This window comes from Ursus arctos, unplaced genomic scaffold, assembly GCF_023065955.2.
Source record: "Ursus arctos isolate Adak ecotype North America unplaced genomic scaffold, UrsArc2.0 scaffold_165, whole genome shotgun sequence".
Classification (NCBI taxonomy): Eukaryota; Metazoa; Chordata; class Mammalia; order Carnivora; family Ursidae; genus Ursus; species Ursus arctos.
Genome location: NW_026622836.1, coordinates 36568 through 60017, shown reverse-complemented (window position 1 = coordinate 60017; position 23450 = coordinate 36568). Strand labels below are relative to the sequence as shown.

Sequence of the window (23450 nt, the reverse complement as noted above, 5' to 3'; positions counted from 1 at the left end):
CATGTAACTTTGGTCTTTCATTTTATGAATGTGATATCTTACTCATTGATTTGCATATGTTGAACCATGCTTGCACCACAGGGATAAATCCCACTTGGTCGTGATGTATATTCTTTAATGTGTTCTTGATTTTGGTTTGCTAATATTTTGTCAATAATTTTTGCATTTATATCCATCGGGGATATTAGTATATAGTTTTCTTGTGGCATCCTTATCTAGCCTTGGCCTCATAGAAAGCATTTGGAAGGGTTCGCTTTTCAATTTTTTGGAAAAGTTTGAGAAGGATGTATATTCATTCTCCATTAAATGTCTGGTAGAATTTACCAGTGAAGTCATCTAGGCCTTGGGTTTTCTGTGTTGAGAGGTTTCTGATTATTGACTCAATCTTTTTACTCCTTGTTGGCCTGTTCGTATTTCTTCCTAATTCAGTATTGGTAGCTTGTGTCTATCTAGAAATTTACTCATTTTTTCTAGGTTATCTGATGTTTTGGCATATAATTTTTCGTAGCAGTCTCTTATGATTGTATGTATTTCTGTAGTATCAGCTGCAGTGTCTCCTCTTTCATTTCTAATTTTCATCATTTCAGTTTCTTTCTTTTCTTAGTTAGGTAGCCAATGTTTTTCAATTTTTTTTATCTTGTCAAAAAAAAACACTCTTAGTTTGATTGGTCCTTTCTGTTGTTTTTCTGGTGTCTATTACATTTATTTCGACTCTGATCTTTATTATTTCCTTTCTTCTGCTACTTTGAGCTTCATTTATTCTTCTGTGTCTAGTTCCTTGAGATATAAAGTTAGGTTGTTTATTTGAAATCTTTTTAAATTTCTTGATATATGCATTTATCACTATAAACTTTCCTCTCAGAACTTCTTTTGCTGCATCCCATAAATTTTGATATATTGTATTCCCATTTTCATCTGTTTTGAGATAATTTTTATTTCCATTTTGATTTTTGACTCAATTGTTCAGAAGTATATTTTTTACCTTCCACATTTTTGTAGATTTTTCAGCTTTCCTCTTGTTGATTTTTATCACGTGTGTAGGAAAAGATGGTATAATTTCAATCTTAAGTTCGCTAAGATATGATCTGTCCTGGAGAATGTTTCATATGTACTTGAGAAGAATGTATATTCTGCTGCTGTTGGATGAATATTCTATATATGTTATGTCCATTTATTGTAATGCATGGTTCAATTCCATTGTTTCCTTATTGATTTTCTGTCTAGATGACGTATCTATTGCTGATAGTGGGGTATTGAAGTCCCTTACTATTCTTCTTTTTTATTTTTAAGATTTTATTTATTTATTTGTTAGAGAGAGAGAGAGAGAGAGAGTGCACAAGCAGGGGGAGCGGCAGGCAGAGGGAGAAGCAAGGAGCTCAGTGCTGTCTGTACTGGATTCCAGGGTCCTGGGATCATGACCAGAGCCGAAGGCAGATGCTTAACCCACTGAGTCACGCAGGCATCCCTGAAGTCCCTTACTATTCTTGTTATCCATTTCTTCCTTTAGATCTATTAGTATTTGCTTAATATATTTCAGTATTCCAATGTTGGGTGCATATGTATTTACAATTATTGTATTTTCTTGATGTTTGACCCTTTTATCATTATATAATGACCTTCTTTGTCTCTTATTACAGTTTTTGGCTTGAAGTCTATTTTGTCTGATGTAAGTATGGCTACCCTTACTTTCTTTTGGTTTTCTTTGCATGGAATATCTTCCTGCATTCCTTTTCTTTGAGCCTGTGTGTGTCTTTTGAATTTAAATGAGTCTCTTATAGGTAGCATATAGTTAGGACTTTTTTTTTGAACCTGTCCAGTCATTCTATACCTTTCTATTGAATTCAATCCATTAACACTTAGAATGATAATAAATATGTGAGGACTTACTGCTGCCATCTTGTCATTTGCCTTCTGATTGTTTTATATATCCATTGTTCCTTTTCCCCTCTGTTGTGGCCTACGTTTATAAAGTGGTGTTTTTTTACCTCAGTGATTTCTTCAGTCTCTCCTTTTTAAATGTTTATGACTCTAGATTTTTTTGTGGTTGCCATGCGGCTTACGTAAAACATCTTATAGATAAAATAGTTCCTTTTGTACTGATAGCAACTTACAGTTTTGGGGGGCATTAATTTTCCACCTTTTACCTCTCCCCTTTTACATTTTTTTTCATATCACTGTCCAGCTTAAACTTTTTCCCTTTTATATTTTGATATCACAGTTTACTTCATTTTATGCTGTGAATTCATTGACAAAGTATAATAGCTATAATTATTATAATGCTCTTTTTCTTTCATCTTTATACTATGGTTAAGTGATTTACTCACCATTCTAGTATAGAGTTCAGCCTTCTAATTCTGTTTTTCACCTTTGCCAGACTGTTGTGTACTTTCACATGTTTTGTGTCACTAATTAGCATTATGTTTTCATTTTAGTTCAGCGTTTCTTGCAAGGCAGTTCTAATGGTGGTGAACTCTTTCAGCTCAGCCTTTGATTGTCTAGGAAGTGTTTATTTCTCCTTCATATCTGAAGGATAACTTCACCTGATAGCATATTGTTAGCTGTCAATTTTTATCTTTTAATACTTTCATATTTCATTCTTTTTTTGCCTGTCCTACAGAGTTTGTGCTGAAAATTCCATTGATAGTTAAATGGGAGTTTTTTGTAGATTACTTTCTTTTTTTCCTAGCTGCCTTTAAGATTCTTTATAACTGATTTTTGAACAGTTTTGTTACAAAGTGTTGTGGAAATGGTCTTTCTGCATTGAAATAACAGGGTGTTCTAGCTTTGTGGACTCGTACGTTCAGTTTCTTCCCCAGGTTTGGAAAGTTCGCAGCTATTATATCTTTAAATAACTCTGTGCCCCCTTCTCTCTCTCTTTTTCTGGTACACTAATAATTCTATCTTCTTTTCTGATAGAATCTGATAGCACTCATGGGGTTTCTTCACTTTTTAAAAATCTTAGTTTTCTCTCCTCTTCTGACTGAATCATTTCTAAATTCCTCTCTCCCAAGTCGCTAACCCTTCCTTCCTTCTTATCTGCCCTGTTACCTAGGCTCTCCAATGCAGTCTTCATTTCATTCTATGTCTTCTTCAGCCTCAGAATTTCTGTTTTGCTTTGTGTGTTTTTAATTTCAGTCTCTTTGGTAGAGTACTCATTCTGTTCATTCATTTCATTCCAGAGTTCATTAAATAACATTTCTCGGTTTTCTTGTAGCCCATTAAATTTCTTTGTAAAATTTATTTTGAACTGTCAGTTTCATCTCAGTATTTTGTGTCTTTAAATTCAGTATATGGAGATTATTTTCTTTTTATGATATCAAATTACCTTGATTTTTCATTGTGTCTGACAATATATGTCTCTGATTTTACATTTAAAGTAGCAAACACTTTTCTTAAGAATTTGTGTAATTTGGCTATTACAGCTCTACAGGCTAGCAATTAGAAGAGTTTCTTTTGTAGTCCAGAAGGTGGCACTATAGCTGAAGTTTTTGGTTTCTCCTATGGAAGATGGCTCTTGGGATGAAGTATGCAAAAAGAGCAGGAAGCAGTGTTGGGGGAGATGTGGACTTAGCATCTGGAACTTTGGGGGTGCCTAGAGACCAGTAGGTGGATCCTAGTGTAGGGAACTTCAAGAGATCCATGCACAGACCTACAGAGGAAATCCTGAAGCATACAGAAGGAAGTATGTTCCTTCAGGGCCACTTCATACTCCTTGTCTGCCTCTTTCCTTCCCCCCCGCCCCCAAGTCGTGGAGGTCCCTCCTTGGAACTCTTGTATCACAGGAGAGAAACAAGCCTCTCCAGCTGCAACCCACATGCAGCTAGGTAGTGTGTCACTTCTTTCACTTATCACTTCCTCTGCCAGAGAGGTAGCTCCTTCTGTTGCCCAAAGCCCAAAGTGTTCCACTGTTGCCCTGGAGAGGGAGGCTGCCTCAGTGGGTTCCTCCCTGTCCTCTGCCTCCCAGCTCACCTCTGTCCCACTCTGATGGTGTGCCAGGTTCTCCTGTCAGGCTGACTGGACCTCCACAGATTCTCTGTCTCCCATGAGTATCTATCCACTTGTGTACTCTCCAGGTTCCTCTTCTCTACTCAGGGCAAGTGCAGGTGGAGCAGGTTCACCAACTCCCCTGAATCCACAGTCCCCTTTGTGATCCTATCCACTTACTTCTGGATGCACAAGTAGATAGACATTTCCTAGGTGTTCTGGTGTAATGCAGAGGCACTTTAATTCAGTTTTAGGTGACTAATTCATTGTAATCAGAGAGGGGAGGGAAAAGGAATGACTCACACCACCATGATGCTGACATCACTGTCAATTTTTTTATGTTGTTATTTGTTCAATATAAATTCCTAGGTCTTTTTTTTTATATTAGTAAAATAAGAGAATTAGATTTAACTACGTGGTTCCAAATTTTAAAAAAAGATAATGTATTAACAGTAGTTTTTTATGAAACTGAATTGCATGACTTTTATATGAAAATATGTTTCAATACGATTTTATAGAATTTCTGATTACTTAGAGCTCAAAATCTGGAAACCATTGGACTAGCTTATTCCGGTAGTCTCTTTCAATATTAATGTTCTCCGATCTTATGATTTATTCTTTCTTCCTACATCCCATGAGAAAAGAAATATCAAGTAGAATGTCTAGGAATCAAAGAGCTAAAGGGAACTTAATGGTTGTATCAATCAGGACAGAACAGGTGATGCCGCAATAACAAAGACCTGAATTCTCAGTTAGGAGAGTCAATTCTCAGCTTAGGAGAGTCACGTTTATTTCTCATGTTTACCTTAGGTCAAAAAGGAGACTCTTCTTATTAGTCACTTTACAATCTGTCACTGAACCTTCGTTTTGATACATGCTTTAACAATCACAGAGGCCCCAGAGGAAAACAGTACTTTTGCTTTTATTTCATTGCTATAGCAAATGACATGGAAATTCCCAAATTCAACAGGACAAGATGTGTGTTTCACCTGCAGGGAGGAGGACTGAATATTTATGAATAATAATACGTTCTGTGGGTGTGAGATCTGGAATAAGAACTGTAACAGGGTGCCTAGCTGGCTCAGTCGGTTAAGCAGCTGACTCTTGATATCGGCTCAGGTCGTGATCTGAGGGTTGTGAGATCAAGCCCCGTGTTGGGCTCTGCACTGAGTGTGACGCCAGCTTAAGATTCTCTTTCTCCCTCTCCCTCTGCCTCTCGTGCTCATGCTCTCTCACTCTCTCTAAAAGAAACAACAACAAAAAAACACCCCCCAACAATTAAAATAAAATAACACTGTATCAGAGAAATATTAATTTTGTTTAATGTAAAAATTTGAAAAACAGGAAATACGAGATGAACCCTTACTACTTTTGCAATTTTCTAAACATATTAATCTTAGCTAAACAGAAATTTCCAGATTCTAAAATATCTTCACATAAAGTATTTTATTTTTTACAACTCGTTAATGGAGACTGATGAGCCTGAGGAGTGGGTTGAACTCACTGAAGAGTTAAAGTGCTTGGTTTTGAATTTCAGTCTCAGCATTTACTGAAATTTGACCTGGACAAATGACCTTACTTAATGTACTTCAGTTCCCATTTAAAACTGGGTAGAATCATAACTCCATCTTGCATTTACGTTTATGTGAGGAATCATAGTGATAATACACTGAAATGGCACAGAGTTACACTCAATACATATTGTTAGTTGTTTTTAGTTATTTTTGTGTTTCTATCATATTTATCAATAATACGATTACCCGCATTTTCCAACTGAGACCTAAATACAATCTATAGGCTGTGTTTTCTCTAAGGTTCACATAGTAGATGGCAAAGCTCAGATTCAAAATTAGATTTTTGGTTTAGAGACTTTGTTTACATCCTAGTCACACTTATTTAATCTGACACAATCATTTTAATCTGTGCCTTAAGGTTATTTCACCAAAACATTTTCCTGCAGGGGCGCCTGGGTGGCTCAGTCCTTAAGCGTCTGCTTCAGCTCAGGTCATGATCCCAGGGTCCTGGGATCAAGGCCATATTGGGTTCCCTGCTCAGAGGGAAGCCTGCTTCTTCCTCTCCCACTCCCCCTGCTTGTGTTCCCTCTGTCACTGTCTCTCTCTCGCTGTCAAATAAATAAAATCGTTAAAAAAATTTTTTTTCTTACAGATTGCTATAGATGGTTCAGGAAAACAAAAGACTAATTGAGATTGGGAGAGGATACTGAGAAAGAGAAAGGAAGAGAGAAAAGAAAGAGAAAGAGAAAGCAAACAACTGAAAAGGTACAGTGTATTTGGAAGAGGTGGCAGGGCAGGAGGCTGAGCAGAGGAGAGAAGACAGTAGTTTGTTTAGGAATCAGGAGTGATATTAGCCAATCAAGTATCACTGCAGAGCTCACGTTAGACTTTTCTTTTACAGATTAGGTTTGCAGAATTGGGAAGAGTTGTAAGAGTACCTATTGAAAAAAAAAAAAGATTATAGGAAATGTACAAAGCCCTAAATTCAGCATTATTTCCCTCACTGAAGAGAAGGCAAAACAAGAACTGTGCTATTTTTAGTTTATAATTGAAAGGACTGACCTGTGGATTTGAGAGTTTGCTGATTTAAAGAAGTGATGTGGCAAGTTATTTTAATGTGTTATGAGTATCAAGCAGTCCCTACACCTCACTTTTTGTCTTGAAATAAATGGTTTCTGTCATATGATTTGATATTGTTCAAGGTTCACAGTCTATTTTAGGTTTGTTGACATCTCAAGTTTGTTTCCAGCGGCACAAAAAGTGCTATTTGTGTTTGAAGTGTGTCTGAGCCTTGGCTCAAAATATTTCTCTCATTTAAGAAATCTGATAGGCAAACTGGATTATATTTGCCTCTTTTCTCTAGCCTTCACACGTGATTTAATATCTTAAGCTCAGGTTCATCTTCTAGTTTTACTTTTCTTTTCTCTTTTCTTTTTTGGGACGGGTGGATAGAGAGCTTGTGGGAGACATTTTGGAGAAATTTATCCATGATTCAATGTATGATTTAGAGGAATTATCACTGTTTTCAGTAACAGAAACCACTAACTTGACCAAATACTGTAGTAATAATACTACTTAAGCTCTAGAATATTAAAAACTAGAAAATTAGAAAAAAATACCTGAAGATAAATAAAAGTGACAAAATAAGCATAGATGTGACATTCAAAATGTTGAATGATACTTTAATTAAAAAACTTGGTATAAAGATATTTAACTGTGAGGTATCTAGGCTACTAACTACAAATGGTAAGAGTAGATAACTTGTCTCTTCTTGGTTAATGTTCATTTCCATGTTAAAAAATATATTACTATCTGCCTGAGATGCAAGGCTGCTTTGGATGGAGGAAAAGAACACTGTCATAGCTAATACTGGTATAGGTAACTGACATTTATGTAAGTATGAAGAATGCTCTAGAAATAGATACTAGTTTTTTGACTACTACTTTTTACCTAACGTTTTAATAGAGTTCCTTTATTCTATTATTGACATGGTATGATTTAAGTAGACTTTAAGCTGAATCACTAAAATTATGGTATTTCATGTGTTAAGAGAAGTCCTGGATTTATTCTAGAGCCTTTCCCCTATGATGTCATTTATATTGTGGATATTAAATAAAATAACAAATATCTCAATATGGATTGAGAAAAAAAAATACTTGAGAACACCAGAAACTAGCCAACTTATGGAGAAGTCTAAGTTGATAGTATTTTTTGTATTGTATATGTTTTATTGGCACTTCAAATATAAATACTTCTTAAGGACTATTGCTTTGTTGATAGGATATTAGCAAATGTCCTAGTTTATATTTTTAAGGAACTCCCAATACATCTCACTTGACATATTCTAGTAGCCCTTAAAGCTTTAAAATAGAAAGAAGTTTCCTCTTTGTAAGGCAATCCAGGCAATATGAGATGTGGGCAACAGAGCATTGATATTAGTATTAATAACTGTGAATATCTTCTCTGAGGAGAACAATTTTAGGAAATCCATAATGGGAAGTAGACATTACAACTATTTCAAGTTCTTTTTTTGTTTTGTTTTGTTATTTTTTTTTAAATATTTTTTTATTTATTTGAAAGAAAGGGAGCACCAGTGGGGTAAGGGACTGAGGGAGAGGGAGAAGCAGGCTCCCTCCTGAGCAGGGAGCCAGACATGTGGCTTGATCCCCAGGACCCCAGGATCATGACCTGAGTCAAAGACAGGTGCTTAATTGACTGAGGCATCCAGGTGCCCCTTTTTTGTTTTGTTATTGATATGAAAGATGTCAAGGATTTGTTTGCACATTTTACTTCACAAGATATAAAGACTCTTTAGTTGTCTTAATGCCTCTGCTATGGAGTTTATAGCTCTTTAGATTGATTGAGATGAAAATTCAGATTAAATGAGAAAATCTGTGACAATGACTGACCCCTGATAGAAGATTATTGTATAATTGTATGCATCCACCTATGCTGGGATGCTAGTAAAATTTCTCAGTTTATGTCTGCCAGTTATCTATTTTTTAAATAACATCCTAAAGTACATGTGAAACAGTATTAAAAACAGTTCAGAGTTAATTGATGTGGCAGTGATGAGAAGTTATTTCAAAATCATCATGGGATCTCCCAGACTCTCTAAAGAGGTTAAAACAACAAGAGAGGAAAAGAAAGGAAAGTGTGGAAAAAGAGCAGGTGGAGAACTTAGCTGGCTCCTTCTTACCACTATCAATTCTTGGGCAGGGGCAGGGGTTAAACAAATACTTCTGAGAGTAGAAAGTATTATTAGAATTTGGAAAGAGTGGCATGGAAAGAGAGAATGTCCAAGTGACTAGAAGTGGAAGTGGAAAGAGAGCATGAGTTTAGAGCAGTTTGAATAGTACCAGCAATAAAAATAACAAAGCAGTAATAACAACATTACAGAAACCAAATATATTGAGTTTTTAATGTATCATGCACCGGGGTAACAGCTTTATTGGTGTTTATTCACTCAGTCATTGTGACAACTTTATGAGGTACATATTACTTTTTCTTGTTCATAGATAAACTTGAAGAGATTATTTTCCAAAAAAAAAAAAAAGAGATTATTTTCCAGGGTCATGTGGATAATAAATGACAAGGTCAGGATTTAAACTGCAGTTTATCTAACACTTAAGGTCATTTTCTTAACATTTGGAAGCTTAAGTCCAGTCTGAAGTTCAAACTATGCTGTTATCTAATTCTCAACTCTTTATCACCATCAGCCCCATATCATCCACTGTCTAGTCAGTCTTCTCTCCTTCTCTCATTCTAATATTCATCTACATCCAGTTAGTTTCTTGTCTTCCTTGCAAATTTAGTCCTTCTTGTTTGTTTTTGAAAACCTTTCTCTGGTGCCTGGGTGGCTCAGTTGGTTAAGCGTCTTCTCTCGGCTCAGGTTATGATCCCAGGGTCCTGGCATCTGAGCAGGGAGCCTGCCTCTCCCTCTCCCTTTGCCTGCTGCTCTCTTTGCTTGTGCGCTCTCTCTCTCTCTCTCTCTCTCTGTCTCTGTCAAATAAATAGACAAAATCTTTTAAAAAAGAAAAAGAAAACCTTTCTCTGCTAATGAAACAGCACTTCCTCTTTTAAAGGTACCTCTTTAGATGCTCTCTCTGACCTGCCCTAACATATAGACTGCTGGGCTTTACCCAACATTATAACTTTGGATTCAACATCTCTCTTGCTATCTTGTCAAGTCTCAAGCGTCCAACTCTCCAAGACTGATAATTCAGCCATAATCGTTGACTATCCATACTAGTTGTTTATGGATGGTATCTGCTCTGATTGGTCAATGTCTGTGCTTAAATATTTTGTGTGCCATTTCTGAGACTATCATTACTTTATTGAAAATGTCCAAATCCCTCCACTTTTCTCTTCATATTTAATGTTTGTTTATACCTCAAACTCAGTATATCGTGATATTAGTTCTTCAGTTTCCCTAAACCAAGTCTGCCTCTGGATTGCACTATGAATGATGATGGTGTTGTCATTCTTTCATTCACTAAGCTCTATTCCTTTAATGATATTCATGCTTTTTAAAGATTTATTTGATTATTTTACGGGGGTGTAGGGGCAGAGAGATTTTGAAGCAGACTCTGCGCTGAGCAGGGAGTCCCTTATGGGGCTCAATCTCAGAACCCTGAGATTAAGACCTGAGCTGAAATCAAGAGTTGGATGTTAAACCAACTGTGTCACCCTGTCACCTGCATTCACTAAACTTTAAATCCCAGAGTCCCCTTTGTTTCCTCCTTTTCATTTCTCCCTATATCCTATTAGCTACCATTTCCTGTAGAATTGCTCTCCACCAAATCTATTGCATCTCTCTTTTCTGTATTGGTTAATTATTGCTGAATAACAGTAATAACGCATTATGCCTCACAATTTTATGGGTTGACTAGGTGGTTCTTTTGCTGGTTTAACCCTGGAATAATCATTCAACTACAGTTAGATGGTAGATCAACTCAGATGGTTGGAATGGGTAGGGACAAATAGATTTCTCTACGTGGCATTTCTTTTTTCTTTCTTTGTTTTTCTTTCTTCTTTCTTTCTTTCTTTCTTTCTTTCTTTCTTTCTTTTTCTTCTTTCTCTCTGTCTGTCTTTCTCTCTTTCTTTCCTTTTTTTCTTTCTTTCTTCCTCTCCTTTTCTTTCTTTCTTTCTTTCTTTCTTTCTTTCTTTCTTTCTTTCTTTCCTCTCTGTCTGTCTTTCCCTCTTTCTTTCTCTCTCTCTTTCTTTCATTTTTTTCTTTTAAAGCTTTTATTTATTTATTTGAGAGAGAAAGAGAGAGTGCACGCATGAGGTGGGGTGGCAGAGGGAGAGGGAGAAGCAGACTCCCTACTGAGTAGGGAACTGATGCAGTGTGATCCCAGGACCCTGAGATTGTGACCTGAGCTGAAGGCAGACACTTAACCCACTGAGCTACCACCCTCCCCCTTTTCTTTATGTAAAAGTTATTTCACCTTATCTCTTTGAAAGTCAAACCTATTCTTCGAATTGACTGTATCTTCCTCTGTTCCCATCCAGCACAAATTATGTTTTCTATCAGTGAAATCCTGAAGCACTTTACTCATATCTTTCTTAAACTAGTAATCATGTTCTTCATTTTATCATTGTTACTTGCATTTGTGTATGGATGTGTCCTTTCTCTGACTTAACATTATCTCTAGAATGATACTGCCCAGTAGAAATATAATGAAAACCACATATGTAATTTAAAAATTTTTAGCAGCCATACTAAAAGAGGTCAAGGGGTGCCTGGTACCTCAATTGATTAAGCGTCTGCCTTTGGCTCAGGTCATGATCTCAAGGTCCTGGGATTGAATCCTGCTCCCCGTTCAAGCTACCTGCTTGGCAGGGAGCCTGCTTCTCCCTCTGCCGCTCCCCCTTGCTCGTGCTCTCTCTCTATCTCTCTCTTGCTCTCTGTCTGAAATAAATAAATTAAATATTTGAAAAAAAAGAGGTCAAAAGAAACTAGGGCAATTATGTTAATTTTATTTAGCCTAATGCATCACAAAATATTATTTTGACATAAACGACATAAAATTATTTTTACATTAATTTTTTAAACTAATTCTTCAAAATTTGTAGTATAATTTACACTTATAGCACATCTCTGATCAGACTACTATTTCAGGATCTCAGTAGCCAAATATTGCCTGTGGCTACCATATTGGACATTACTCCTCTAGAATTTTATAATGAATATCAGTGTATTACAGAGAATGTTGATTTGTGGTAGGACCTGTTATCAAATCACAGGCTCTATTTAGCGTATGAGCCTGGACAATTTTTTCAGATTGTCTGGCTTTATTTCGTTCATGTGTACAAAAGTTTTACAAAGATTAGATTCATATAATTTCTGACAGTGTTTGTTTACTTCGAAAAATCATTGAAGACGTAACCCAAGTTTGCCAATGCCTTCTACAGTGCCTGGATTTAGAGTCTTTTTTTTTTTTTAAGATTTTATTTATTTATTTTGACAGAGAGAGAGAGTGAGAGCACAATCAGGAGGAGGGTCAGAGGTAAAGGGAGAAGCAGGCTCCCTGCTAAGCAAGGAGCCCATTGTGGGACTTGATCTCAGGACCTTGGAATCATGACAAAGGCTGACGCTTAACCGACTGAGCCACCCAGCTGTCCCTGGAGTTTAGAGTCTTATGTTACAACAATTTATTGATCACATAAGCTATTATGCTATTTGTTTTGCTAGTTTCTACGAATATTAAATAGGAAGTCTACCTTTAAGAAGTTTGGTACAGAATGACGGGACATGTAAATACTTAGTTATTTATAATACATTCACAATATAAATCAAATATAGCTTAATAATGTCATATATGTTAAAAAGCTATCATACAGAGGAGTTATTAACTATGCCTGGGAATATCAGGATAAGCTGCAAAAGATGTTGGTTCAACTGCATTTGGAAGGAAGAATAATTACTAGATACACAAGGATATTGGAAGGTGATCCTAGAAAGAAGGAAAATACTTGGAAAATCATGGAGCAATGAAATTGCTTCTGAAATATGAGGGAATTTTAGTTTTGCGATGGATAAGTCTTAGGGCCTGCACATTTGTGTCTTGTTTCCCCCCAAATTTACATGTTGGAACCCTAACTCCCAGTGCAATAGTATAAGGCTGTGGGGCCTCTGAGAAGTAATGAGTTTTAGATGAAGTCATGAGAGTGGAGCCCCATGATGGGATCAGTGTCCTTATAGGAAGAGAAAGAGACTGGAGCTCTCTCTGTTCTCCACGATAGAAAGATACAGGAGAAAATGGCTATTTGTGGACCTGGAAGGAGGCTCTCACCAGACACTGAACTGCCGATCTTTTGATTTCAGGCTTCCCAGCCTCCAGATCTATGAGAAATAAATATTTGTTGTTTAATCCACCCAGTCGATGATAATCTTGTTTTAACAACTTGAACTGACTAAGAAAGTAGGACAAATTGTGTTTACATGGTGGGTTAGAAGAAGGAACAAAGGAGAGCATTAGGGTTGATAGAGGAATAATTATGGACCACAGTGTTCTACGTAACCTTCCCTAAAACTGGTACTTCCTTGTTTTTCCTCATCTTAATGAATGGTATCACCAAATACCTTTCTGTAATTTTTTTCTTTCCCTCATTCCTCAGCTCTCATCTGTCTATAAACCTATTGCCTTTCTGTCTCTGAATTATATCCTGTCCGTGTCCTTAGTCCAAGCCCCTCACCTCTTTCCTAGACCACCTAAAAGTCTAGCTGATCTTACCTCTACTCTTGTCTTCACATAATCCAATATCTTCATGGCAGCAAGACTGATTTTCTTTTAAAGTATACCAAAGTTTCTTAGGTCTGCTTTTTACAGACTCAGAGCCTCTCTCATTATATTCTACAAGGTCCCTCCTACATGTTCTGGCCTAATAGACTTCGCATCATTTTACCCTTCCCTTCATTACACATTGTTTAGCTACATTGTTTTTGTTTTTTGTTTTTTTTTAAATGTCACTTCAGTTTTTTCTTTCCTTGGGCTTTATCTGTTGTCCTTTCCTCTAGATTGCTCTTTCTCTCATCTTCACCATGACTGCCTGCTTCTAATCCTAGCTGAAAATCATTTCCACAGAGAAATCTTCCGACTCTCCAGTTTAAAATACCTTGATGACGAAGTCACTTTCCATTTTGTTACTGTTAATTCATACTAGTTCTTATTGACATCTTCAGTTGTTTTATTATTATTATTTACTCATATATTTTCTTTTTTTCCCCTTTCTTTTCCTTTTCCTAAATTTTTATATAAATTCTAGTTAGTGAACATATAGTGCAATATTGGTTTCAGGAGTAGAATTCAGTGGTTCATCACTTACATACAACACCCAGTGCTCATTATGACAAGTGCCCTCCTTAATGCCCATCATCCATCTAGGCCATCCCACACCCACCTCCCTCCACCCTCACTTTGCTCTGTAATGTGAACAGTCTCTTATGGTTTGTTTCCGTCTCTGCTCTTTTTTCCCCCTTCCGTATGGTCATCTGTTTTATTTCTTTTTTTAAATTTTATTTTTAACGATTTAGTTAATTAATTTATTTGAGAGAGAGAGTGCAGAGCTGGAGAGAGCACAAGCACAGGTGAGGGGCAGAGGGACAGGGACAAGCAGACTCCCCGTGGAGTAGGGAGCCCAATGCAAGACTCCATCCCTGGACCCTGGAATCATGACCTGAATGGAAGGCAGATGCTTAATGGACTGAGCCACCTGTTTTAGTTCTTAAATTCCACATATGAGTGAAATCATATGATAGTTGTCTTTCTCTGACTGACTTACTTTGCTTAGCTTAATAAACTCTAGGTCCATCCATGTTGTTACAAGTGGCAAGATTTCAGGTTTTTTTAACTTTTGTTTAAATTCAACTTAATTAACATATAGTGTAGTACTGGTTTCAGGAGCAGAATTTAGTGATTCATCACTTACATATAACACCCAGTGCTCATCCTAACAAGTGTTCTCTTGAAAACCCATCACCCATCTAGCCCATCCCCCACCCACTTCCCCACCAGCAACCCTCAGTTTGTTCTCTTAACTATATAGTCCCTTATGGTTTTCCTCTCTTTCTGTTTTTATCTTATTTTATTTTTACTCTTTTTTATTCTGTTCAGTTAGCCAACATATAGTACCTCACTAGTTTTTGATGTAGTGTTCAATGATTCATTAGTTGTATATAACACCCAGTGCTCATCATAATATGTGCCCACCTTAATACCCATCACTGGGTTACCCCATCCCCCCACCCTCCTCCCTTCTTTAACCCTTTTTGTTTCCTGAGTCCAGAGTCTCTCATGCTTTGTCTCCCTCTCTGATTTCTTCCCATTCAGTTTTCCTTCCCTTCCCTTGTGGTCCTCCACGTTGTTCCTTATGTTCCACATAGGAGTGAAACCATATGATAATTGTCTTTCTCTGCTTGACTTATTTCACTTAGCATAACCCATTCTAGTTCCATCCACGTTGTTGCAAATGGCAAGATTTCATTCTTTTTTATGGCTAACATTACATTGTGTGTGTGTATGGACACACACACACACACACACACACACACACATATAGTACTTCTCTATCCATTCATCAGTCGATGGACATTTGGGCTTTTTCCATAGTTTGGCTATTGTTGATAATGCTGCTATCAGCAAAGGGGTTCATTTACCCCTTTGAATCTGTATTTGTGTATCGTTTGGGTGAATACCTACTAGCGAAGTTGCTGGATCATAGGGTAGTCCTATTTTTAACTTTTTGAGGAACCTCCATACTGTTTTCCTACAGTAGTTGCACCTGTTTTTATTTCCACCAACAGTGTAAGAGGGTTCCCCTTTCTCCGCCTCTGCCAACACCTGTTGTTTCTTGTGTTGTTAATTTTAGCCATTGTGATAGGTGTGACGTGGTATCTAATTATAGTTTTGATTTGTATTTCCCTGATGGTCAGTGATGTTGTGCAATCCTATATTTTCTTTCCACAATAGAATGTAAGCTCCTTGAGAGTAAGAATCCTGTTTTATTCATCACTGTATCCTGAATACATCACATGCTTAGCAAAGAGCAGCATTCAGTTCATGCTTGTCGGGTTAATGGATTACGTTTTCCCCACCTGTACTAGTATTCTCTTTTATAGGTTTTTACTTACATTCAGACGGAAATGGGATTGAATTCATCAATTTAGTGTCCTATTGCGTAGGGGAGATATTTAGCTAAAAGGAGAAAAAACCAAAACACTCTACTGCTATCGCCTTTGCACTAAGCACATGATTTGATGGAGGTGGGAAAAGGGTCTGTTTCTTCAATTCATGGGCATTCAACTTCCAAATGGTTTCTTAAATCTTAATGTAGGAACTTAAATAACTAAAAATTAGGACTGGTGGTGTAAAAATAGAACTGAATTGAGTATCCTTTTCCTTTTTGAAATTGAAACACTATAAAGTTTGCAAATAGATGGTCAAGGCAATGTTTTGACTAAAAATTCCGTTGGCTCTGATTGTGATTTTCCTTCTATCAGTGAAGGACTTCAGAAATAAACCCTAATGCTAATTAAATAATACACGATTAAGGATTCTTTGCATATAAACTGCCAGATGTTTAAAAAGGTTCATATTCCCTCCATAAGGAAAACATTAAGTTCTAAAAGGTCATGGAGATTGTTTTCCTGGCAGGTTGTTTATAGATATTCTTCACCTGTTAATATTACTATTGATAGTCCTTTTCTGATTATGAATAAACAGTTTACGCCCTACGTATTTATTCATGTTAACATTTACTTAGGAAAATGTGTTTCTTACAGGAGGATAAATAGTGGCTGGAAAGAATGCTGGCAACTTCAAAGCAAAATGAAGTTCTTTCTATTGCTTTCCGTCATTGGGTTCTGCTGGGCTCAGTATGACCCAAATACCAAACCTGGACGGACATCTATCGTCCATCTGTTCGAGTGGCGCTGGGTTGACATTGCTCTTGAATGTGAGCGATACTTAGCTCCAAAAGGATTTGGAGGGGTTCAGGTGGGTATTGTTCATAGTAGAAATTGCAGTTTGCTATCCTTGTAGTATATGGTATTGTGATATGTATCGGTAAAGCTGGAACATTTTACCGAGGAAGAAAAAAGTTTAGGATTGTTGGCAGCTTTATGTTTTGTTTCTGATATAAGCTTTCTTCAGCAGGACGTTTCCAATATGCTGTTAATATTTTCATTTGTTGCTAAAGATGTAGCTGTCTATGCAAAGATTCCGAAATTATTTTAGATTATTGGTTAGTTTCTAGAGTATCCAGTGATATAAAGTAACCCATAATTTGATACTTACTATGATTTTTTATTGGTAGATCTCTCCACCCAATGAAAATCTTGTGGTTAATAACCCTTTTAGACCTTGGTGGGAAAGGTACCAACCAATTAGCTACAAGTTATGCACAAGATCCGGAAATGAAGATGAATTCAAAAACATGGTGACTCGATGTAACAACGTTGGTGTAAGTGCATTAAAGTTTCCTTTAAGAAATAATCAGGAAAATAATCTCTCTCTCCTCTCTCCCGTTCCTTTGGAGCAGAAGGTGTTCCGTGGTTATTTTTTATTTCACTTTACACTTAAGCTATAACTAACACTTAGTTATTACCTTATGTTCAGCTGTGCAAATTCCTGTGTATGTGCTATTTGTCTACTAAAGAAATTTAAGTCCCAGTTTAAAGCCGAACTTGTTTATAAAGCAAGTATCAGCTTTCAGGCCTATAACTATACACATTTCTGGGGAATCCCTTTCTAGTTAGGAATTGGAAATGCCAGTTGCAATATTTGCTGTAATTTTGATGTGACTTGTAACTTCACCTGTCATTTCCGGGTCCTCTTTCACGTAGGGGTTTTTGATGGTAAATCGTTATATTCTTTCTGAGGGGGAGCATGAGAGACAATATTTACCTTCGGATGCTAAGTAGATAATAGAGACTTGCTGCTTCTTTCTTAGGAGGATGCATGGAAATTTCAAAGACCACTACGCTCTCCTGTCTTAGCTGATTCTTACCTCCCCGCAAAAAAGACTGTTTGCATTTTTTCATAGTTATGGTAGTTTTCGTTCTATCAGTTTATCAGATAGGTAAGTATTTTACCAAGACGGTAGAATGCAGATAGGTATTCAGTTCACATTGATTTCCCTTCACGCTTGCCTTTTGGTTTATTAGGAAGATAAGTTAAAAAATAACAAAGACCTATTTTGGAGTGCGATTAACATACCAGAAACTTTAGTCAATAATACTAGATAGATTTCTACCTCTCTATAAGTCCAACTGAAATAGAAACTTTGTTTTTCAGGTCCGTATTTATGTGGATGCTGTCATTAATCATATGTGTGGGAATGCTGCGAGTGCAGGAACGAGCAGTACTTGTGGAAGCTACTTCAACCCTGGAAGTAGAGATTTTCCAGCAGTCCCATACTCTGGTTGGGATTTTAATGATGGTAAATGTAAAACTGGAAGTGGAGACATTGAGAGCTATAATGATCCTTATCAGGTAATTAAAGGAAAAAACCCACAGTGATCTGGATAAAGAGCTATCTGTGTTTAATTATCTACATGTAGTTTATTGATCTTCATTTTAAATACTGGCCTGGATTCCTTAGGAAAAGAGGATTCCAAGTTTGACTATTTGAAAATAAGAAACACAGGGGCGCCTGGGTGGCTCAGTGGTTGAGCATCTGCCTTAGGCTCAGGTCATGATGCCAGGGTCCTGGGATGGAGCCCTGCATTGGGTTCCCTGCTCAGAGCAAAGCCTGCTTCTCCCTCTCCCCCACCCCCTGCTGGTGTGCCCTCTCTCGCTGTGTCTCTCTCTGTCCAATAAATCAATAAAATCTTAAAAAAAAATAAGAAACGCAGATCAAGATTTAAAGCATTTTCCCCCATTTAATTTGTTCCAGTCAAAAAACTCGTCTACTTTATTTCCTCCATACTCCATTTTTATACTAGAAAATGTTTCAAAGGTATGTCAGCATCTCCAGTTTCCAATGCAAAGAAGACACTACCGAAATATCTGTTAATGAATAAATGAATGCATTATCAAATGGATTATCAGGTAGAGGCGATGTTTTGTGTATCAGTCACAAAATTTTTACCTTAATAGGTCCGAGATTGTCGTCTGGTTGGTCTTCTTGATCTTGCGCTGGAGAAAGACTATGTGCGTTCCACGATTGCTGAATATATGAACCGCCTCATCGACATTGGTGTAGCGGGGTTCAGAATTGATGCTTCTAAGCACATGTGGCCTGGAGACATCAAGGCCGTTTTGGATAAACTGCATAATCTAAATACACAGTGGTTCTCTGAAGGAAGTAAACCTTTCATTTTCCAGGAGGTACATTAATACCTGTATATATCTACATTTCATGGGTATATGAAATAAGATCTTTTAGTTCATTAGAAAATAAGTGATAGATTTAATGAATACAACTTCTGTTCTTTAATGGCTGGCTCATTTATATGGAAGAGTTTTCTTGAACCCTATTTTATTGAGACAGTCTCTAACATCTAACTCTTTATCACAAGAGATTTTATGGAAGTGCAGAGAATTTATTTAGGCTACAAACATCTGTGTCATTTACCGTCTCCCCAGAGACCATTACAAAAGGCAGATAATATGATAGTGGTTTTCTTGAGCCAGCCTATCTGAGTTTTAATCTTGCCTATAGCACTATTCGCTGTGTTCACTTAGACAAATTGATTAACCTCTCTCTGCGACATTGTCTTTTCATGTGAAGAAAAGAGATATGATCATAGTTATGTCTTTGTCTAAATGTTAGTAAGTTAATATTTGTCAAGCACTTAGAATTGTTGTGAACCAGATCTCAAGTGCTATAGAAATGCGAGTCATTGTTATTATCGTTTATGTGCAAGAGTAAAATTAGGTCCACATTCTCAGAGGACAACAGGTCACCTTGTTATCATGTTAGTTTTAATATTGTAGCATATAATTTAGCACAGAAAAAGAATCTTTTTTGGGTATTTCAAACAATATAAATAGTTTCAAGCCATTTTTTATATAATGTTAACTTGGTGAAAAATCTTTAAAGTTCTTATTTAAAATGATATTTTCCCTATATTTCCACTAGGTAATTGATCTGGGTGGTGAGCCAATTAAAAGCGAGGAGTACTTTGGAAATGGCCGTGTGACAGAATTCAACTATGGTGCAAAACTAGGCACAGTCCTGCGCAGATGGAATGGAGAGAAGATGGCTTACTTAAAGTGAGTGAAATATGATTTGTCTTTTAAATAATTTCACAGATGTGTTAGTCTTATTATCCCAATCTGAGTTATCTTAGAAACTTATTTAGAACTTTTAAGGATTCAATTGCTAGTAATAAGGATTGTACTTCCCCAAATTCCAATTTATCATCTTTATTATTTAAAATGTCAGTCATGAGGATAACAAGAAACCCAAAACACACCCTAGAGACTTTTTGTATTCTATAACTATATTAAATTTAACTAATGTATGCAATAAAATATGTGAAGGCTACATTAGTATTAAAATGATTGTATCATTTATGAAGTACTTACAACATGGCTATGCTATGGGAATTTACAAATATTATTATCAATTAATTATTTTCAAGTAGTAGAATATTTATATTATATCAATATAAGAGTGAAACCTACTTTTAACCCAGTTTTCCATTTTGTGTAATATCATATGTATGTTGATCATTCAGAAGTTTCATCCAAATTGTAATGTACTGAAATCTCTAAAATGACTTTTTTATAACAAAAATCTTATAACTGTACCATGAATGTATTACAAGTAATTCATACATATATACGTACATGGAGTGTATAATATATCTATATATAGTTTGTAGATATTTTTTAAAAACTCCTATAGAACAATCATTGAATTAGAGAATTCCATTTGGGCCTGCTATACCAAAAGAAAGACACACTTAGGTTACCCTAAAGCTATTAGAAAAGAATACATGTTGTGTGTGCATACGTGTTTTAATAGGAACTGGGGAGAAGGATGGGGTTTCATGCCTTCTGATCGAGCACTTGTGTTTGTGGATAACCATGACAATCAGCGAGGACACGGAGCTGGGGGAGCATCTATTCTTACATTCTGGGACGCCAGGTAGGAAATAAAGCCCCCCCTTTTCTACCTACCTTTTAACGACACTAAAAATATTGTTTTCTTCTATGATGACATCATTTTGTAACCTTTAGACTGTACAAAATGGGAGTTGGATTTATGCTCGCTCATCCATATGGATTTACACGAGTAATGTCAAGCTTCCGTTGGTCAAGATATTTTCAAAATGGAGTAGTAAGTTTTTGTGTTATCCAAAATATCTTTTTCTCAAGAAAGGGAAGGCAGTTTTAAAATATGGTACTAGAGAATGAAAACTTGGGGAGAAAATGGGCAGAACTTGGTAAAAGGCTATAAAAATACTGAGGGAGTTAGATTCCAACTGCAGAGAACTCAGAGACACAAGACAGACTGGGTTTGGTGGACTGGAGAGGAAAGAGATAAATACTTGAGATGTTAAAAAGTCTGAGCTTTTTAAATTTTTTTCTCTTTACCTAAGGATGTTAATGATTGGATTGGGCCACCAAATAATAATGGGGTAATTAAAGAAGTTACTATTAATCCCGACACTACTTGTGGTAACGATTGGGTATGTGAACATCGATGGCGTCAAATAAGGTGGGCATTCTTATCTAGAGATGTCCTCTAGTAATAAACATTCTTAACATTTTATTTCAAACAGCTAACGTATTCACCAGCATTTTATGTGGTGTTTTATTTTTAGGAACATGGTTGCGTTCCGTAATGTAGTTGATGGCCAACCTTTTACAAACTGGTGGGATAACGGTAGCAACCAAGTAGCTTTTGGAAGAGGAAACAGAGGATTCATTGTCTTTAACAATGATGACTGGTAAGTAGATATGAATTAGAAATCACATTGTATCCCAATATGTTCTTGGTTTACTACTTTCTCTTCTTGCACATTTACTGTTTTCATATCTGAATAGTTATATGCTCAGTGGATGAAAAAAAAACAGAAATCAGAAGAAAAATGATGATGACTTCTATTCTTCTGATTTCTTTATAAGGGCTTTCTGTTCTAAGTAGAGTTATTTCATGTGCATCCTTGCCTATCATGGGCAGATATGAGGCACCCATATAGGCTCACATATACACCCCACCCCAAATACACAGAGTAGTTAATATAAAGGTTGTGAAATCACTAGAAGAACAAGGCTTACAGCTCCCCTTCCCTTTTTAAATAATGGAAAAATATTGCCTCAATACTGATGTCTTTTTAACTCTTTTTTGCGAGTATTCATCTATCTGGTTTTTTGGTCTTCTTTTTTCACTCCCCCGTCTCTCTGGCAAATAGTAGATATATATATATATATATATATATTTTAAAGATTTTATTTATTTATTCGACAGAGATAGAGACAGCCAGCGAGAGAGGGAACACAAGCAGGGGGAGTGGGAGAGGAAGAAGCAGGCTCATAGCGGAAGAGCCTGATGTGGGGCTCAATCCCAGAACGCCGGGATCACGCCCTGAGCCGAAGGCAGACGCTTAACCGCTATGCCGCCCAGGCGCCCCAGTAGATATATTTTCAAAGCATATGTATAAAGAACATGTGTCTTACGGTTGGTCAGTGATTCACCTCGGGAGATTTTCAAGTTTTAGTTCTGAGACTTCTTCTTACTTTCCTTTGCTTATGCTTCCATCGTCTGCCTCGAGTGTATTGATTCCCTAGTATAGAGAACTATGGCTTACAAGATGTCTTCACAAGCAGTTGAAATGTCTCAGTTCCAAGGCCTACTTTCACCCATGCTTAGCTCATTTTAGCCTACATTATATTTTGCTGACAAAAAGGGAAAACAAATATATCTCTTTCTTGCCAAAAGAAGCTATGGCTAGTCCTTTAATTTCTGTCTTTTGGATGGGGGAAGGAAAATAAATTTATGAGACAGCTTTATATTTCAAACCATACACTTGTTCATAAAAATACTGGATTATTTTTATCTCCAGCCCAAATTCACTTTCTCCTCTTGTGAAAAAGATTTTCGCAGTAATAATCAAATTTAAATGATTGAAAGTAATTCGTGTTTTCTTAAGTTTAGATGAGGACATATTTAAAATATTTGTTTACCACAGGAAGTACTTTTATCTAAGGGTGACAATTCACCCAAATCTTCACTAATAGTCCCTCAGCCATAATTTCGTGATAATATTCATGGCTGAATAGGGAATCGCTAAGTCTACTGTAAGATTACTTTCAGTCTTGGAAAACTGTTCACATCTACTGGAGAGGTCTCTGCATTTGCTTCTCACTGAGACCTTGACTGCTTAGGGCTCTACAACACAAAGTGAAGCTTTTAGAGATAGTCTGAATTCTTGCTTTTAATTGTGATGAATTCAAGTTAAATCTTAAATTTTATTTTACAGGGCGTTATCTTCAACTTTGCAAACTGGTCTTCCTGCCGGCACATATTGTGATGTCATTTCTGGAGACAAAATTGACGGCAATTGTACGGGAATCAAAATCTATGTTTCTGGGGATGGAAATGCTCATTTTTCCATTAGTAACTCTGCTGAAGATCCGTTCATTGCAATTCATGCTGAATCTAAGTTGTAAAATTTGAAATAAATAAATACGCATACTCAGAGAAATAGCCAAGTGTATTTCTTTCCGTGTGTGTGTGTGTGTGTGTGTGTTTTCCTATAATTCATGAATTTTTGGTAAAAGCTAGAAGCAATCAACTTGAAAAACTCAGAAAAGCATAAAAATCACATGTAATTATGTAAGTATAAGTTCGTTACGATTATCGTCATGTTATATTTTTAAAGGCTCATGATGTCTTGTCATGTGTCAATGGAATTTCTAAGAATTCAGAGAGGCATCTTAACAAATATGTTTGTTGCCATCAACACCAAATTTCCCAGCATGTATTTGTGTA

General features: G+C 36.5%; 1 protein-coding gene across 1 annotated transcript; it reads left to right on the top strand.

The window, feature by feature from the left end:
• Positions 1 to 3590: 3590 nt before the first annotated feature.
• LOC113254331 (pancreatic alpha-amylase) lies at positions 3591 to 23186 on the top strand. The gene is made up of 11 exons (XM_044383595.3): positions 3591 to 3682; positions 16285 to 16498; positions 16818 to 16964; positions 17798 to 17995; positions 18602 to 18832; positions 19587 to 19720; positions 20478 to 20600; positions 20693 to 20792; positions 21055 to 21173; positions 21280 to 21405; positions 22939 to 23186. Exons 2-11 carry the CDS (start codon positions 16331 to 16333, stop codon positions 23126 to 23128), a joined length of 1536 nt encoding a protein of 511 aa, XP_044239530.1. The 5' UTR covers positions 3591 to 3682; positions 16285 to 16330; the 3' UTR covers positions 23129 to 23186.
• The last annotated feature ends 264 nt before the right edge of the window (positions 23187 to 23450 follow it).

Bases quoted from the DNA above. Each gene is read 5' to 3' on its own strand.
- LOC113254331 (XM_044383595.3), top strand. From the start codon at position 16,331: ATGAAGTTCTTTCTATTGCTTTCCGTCATTGGGTTCTGCTGGGCTCAG. The intron at 18,833-19,586 runs GTACATTAATAC...TATTTCCACTAG, and splicing joins AACCTTTCATTTTCCAGGAG to GTAATTGATCTGGGTGGTGA. The intron at 21,174-21,279 runs GTGGGCATTCTT...TTTTATTTTTAG, and splicing joins CATCGATGGCGTCAAATAAG to GAACATGGTTGCGTTCCGTA.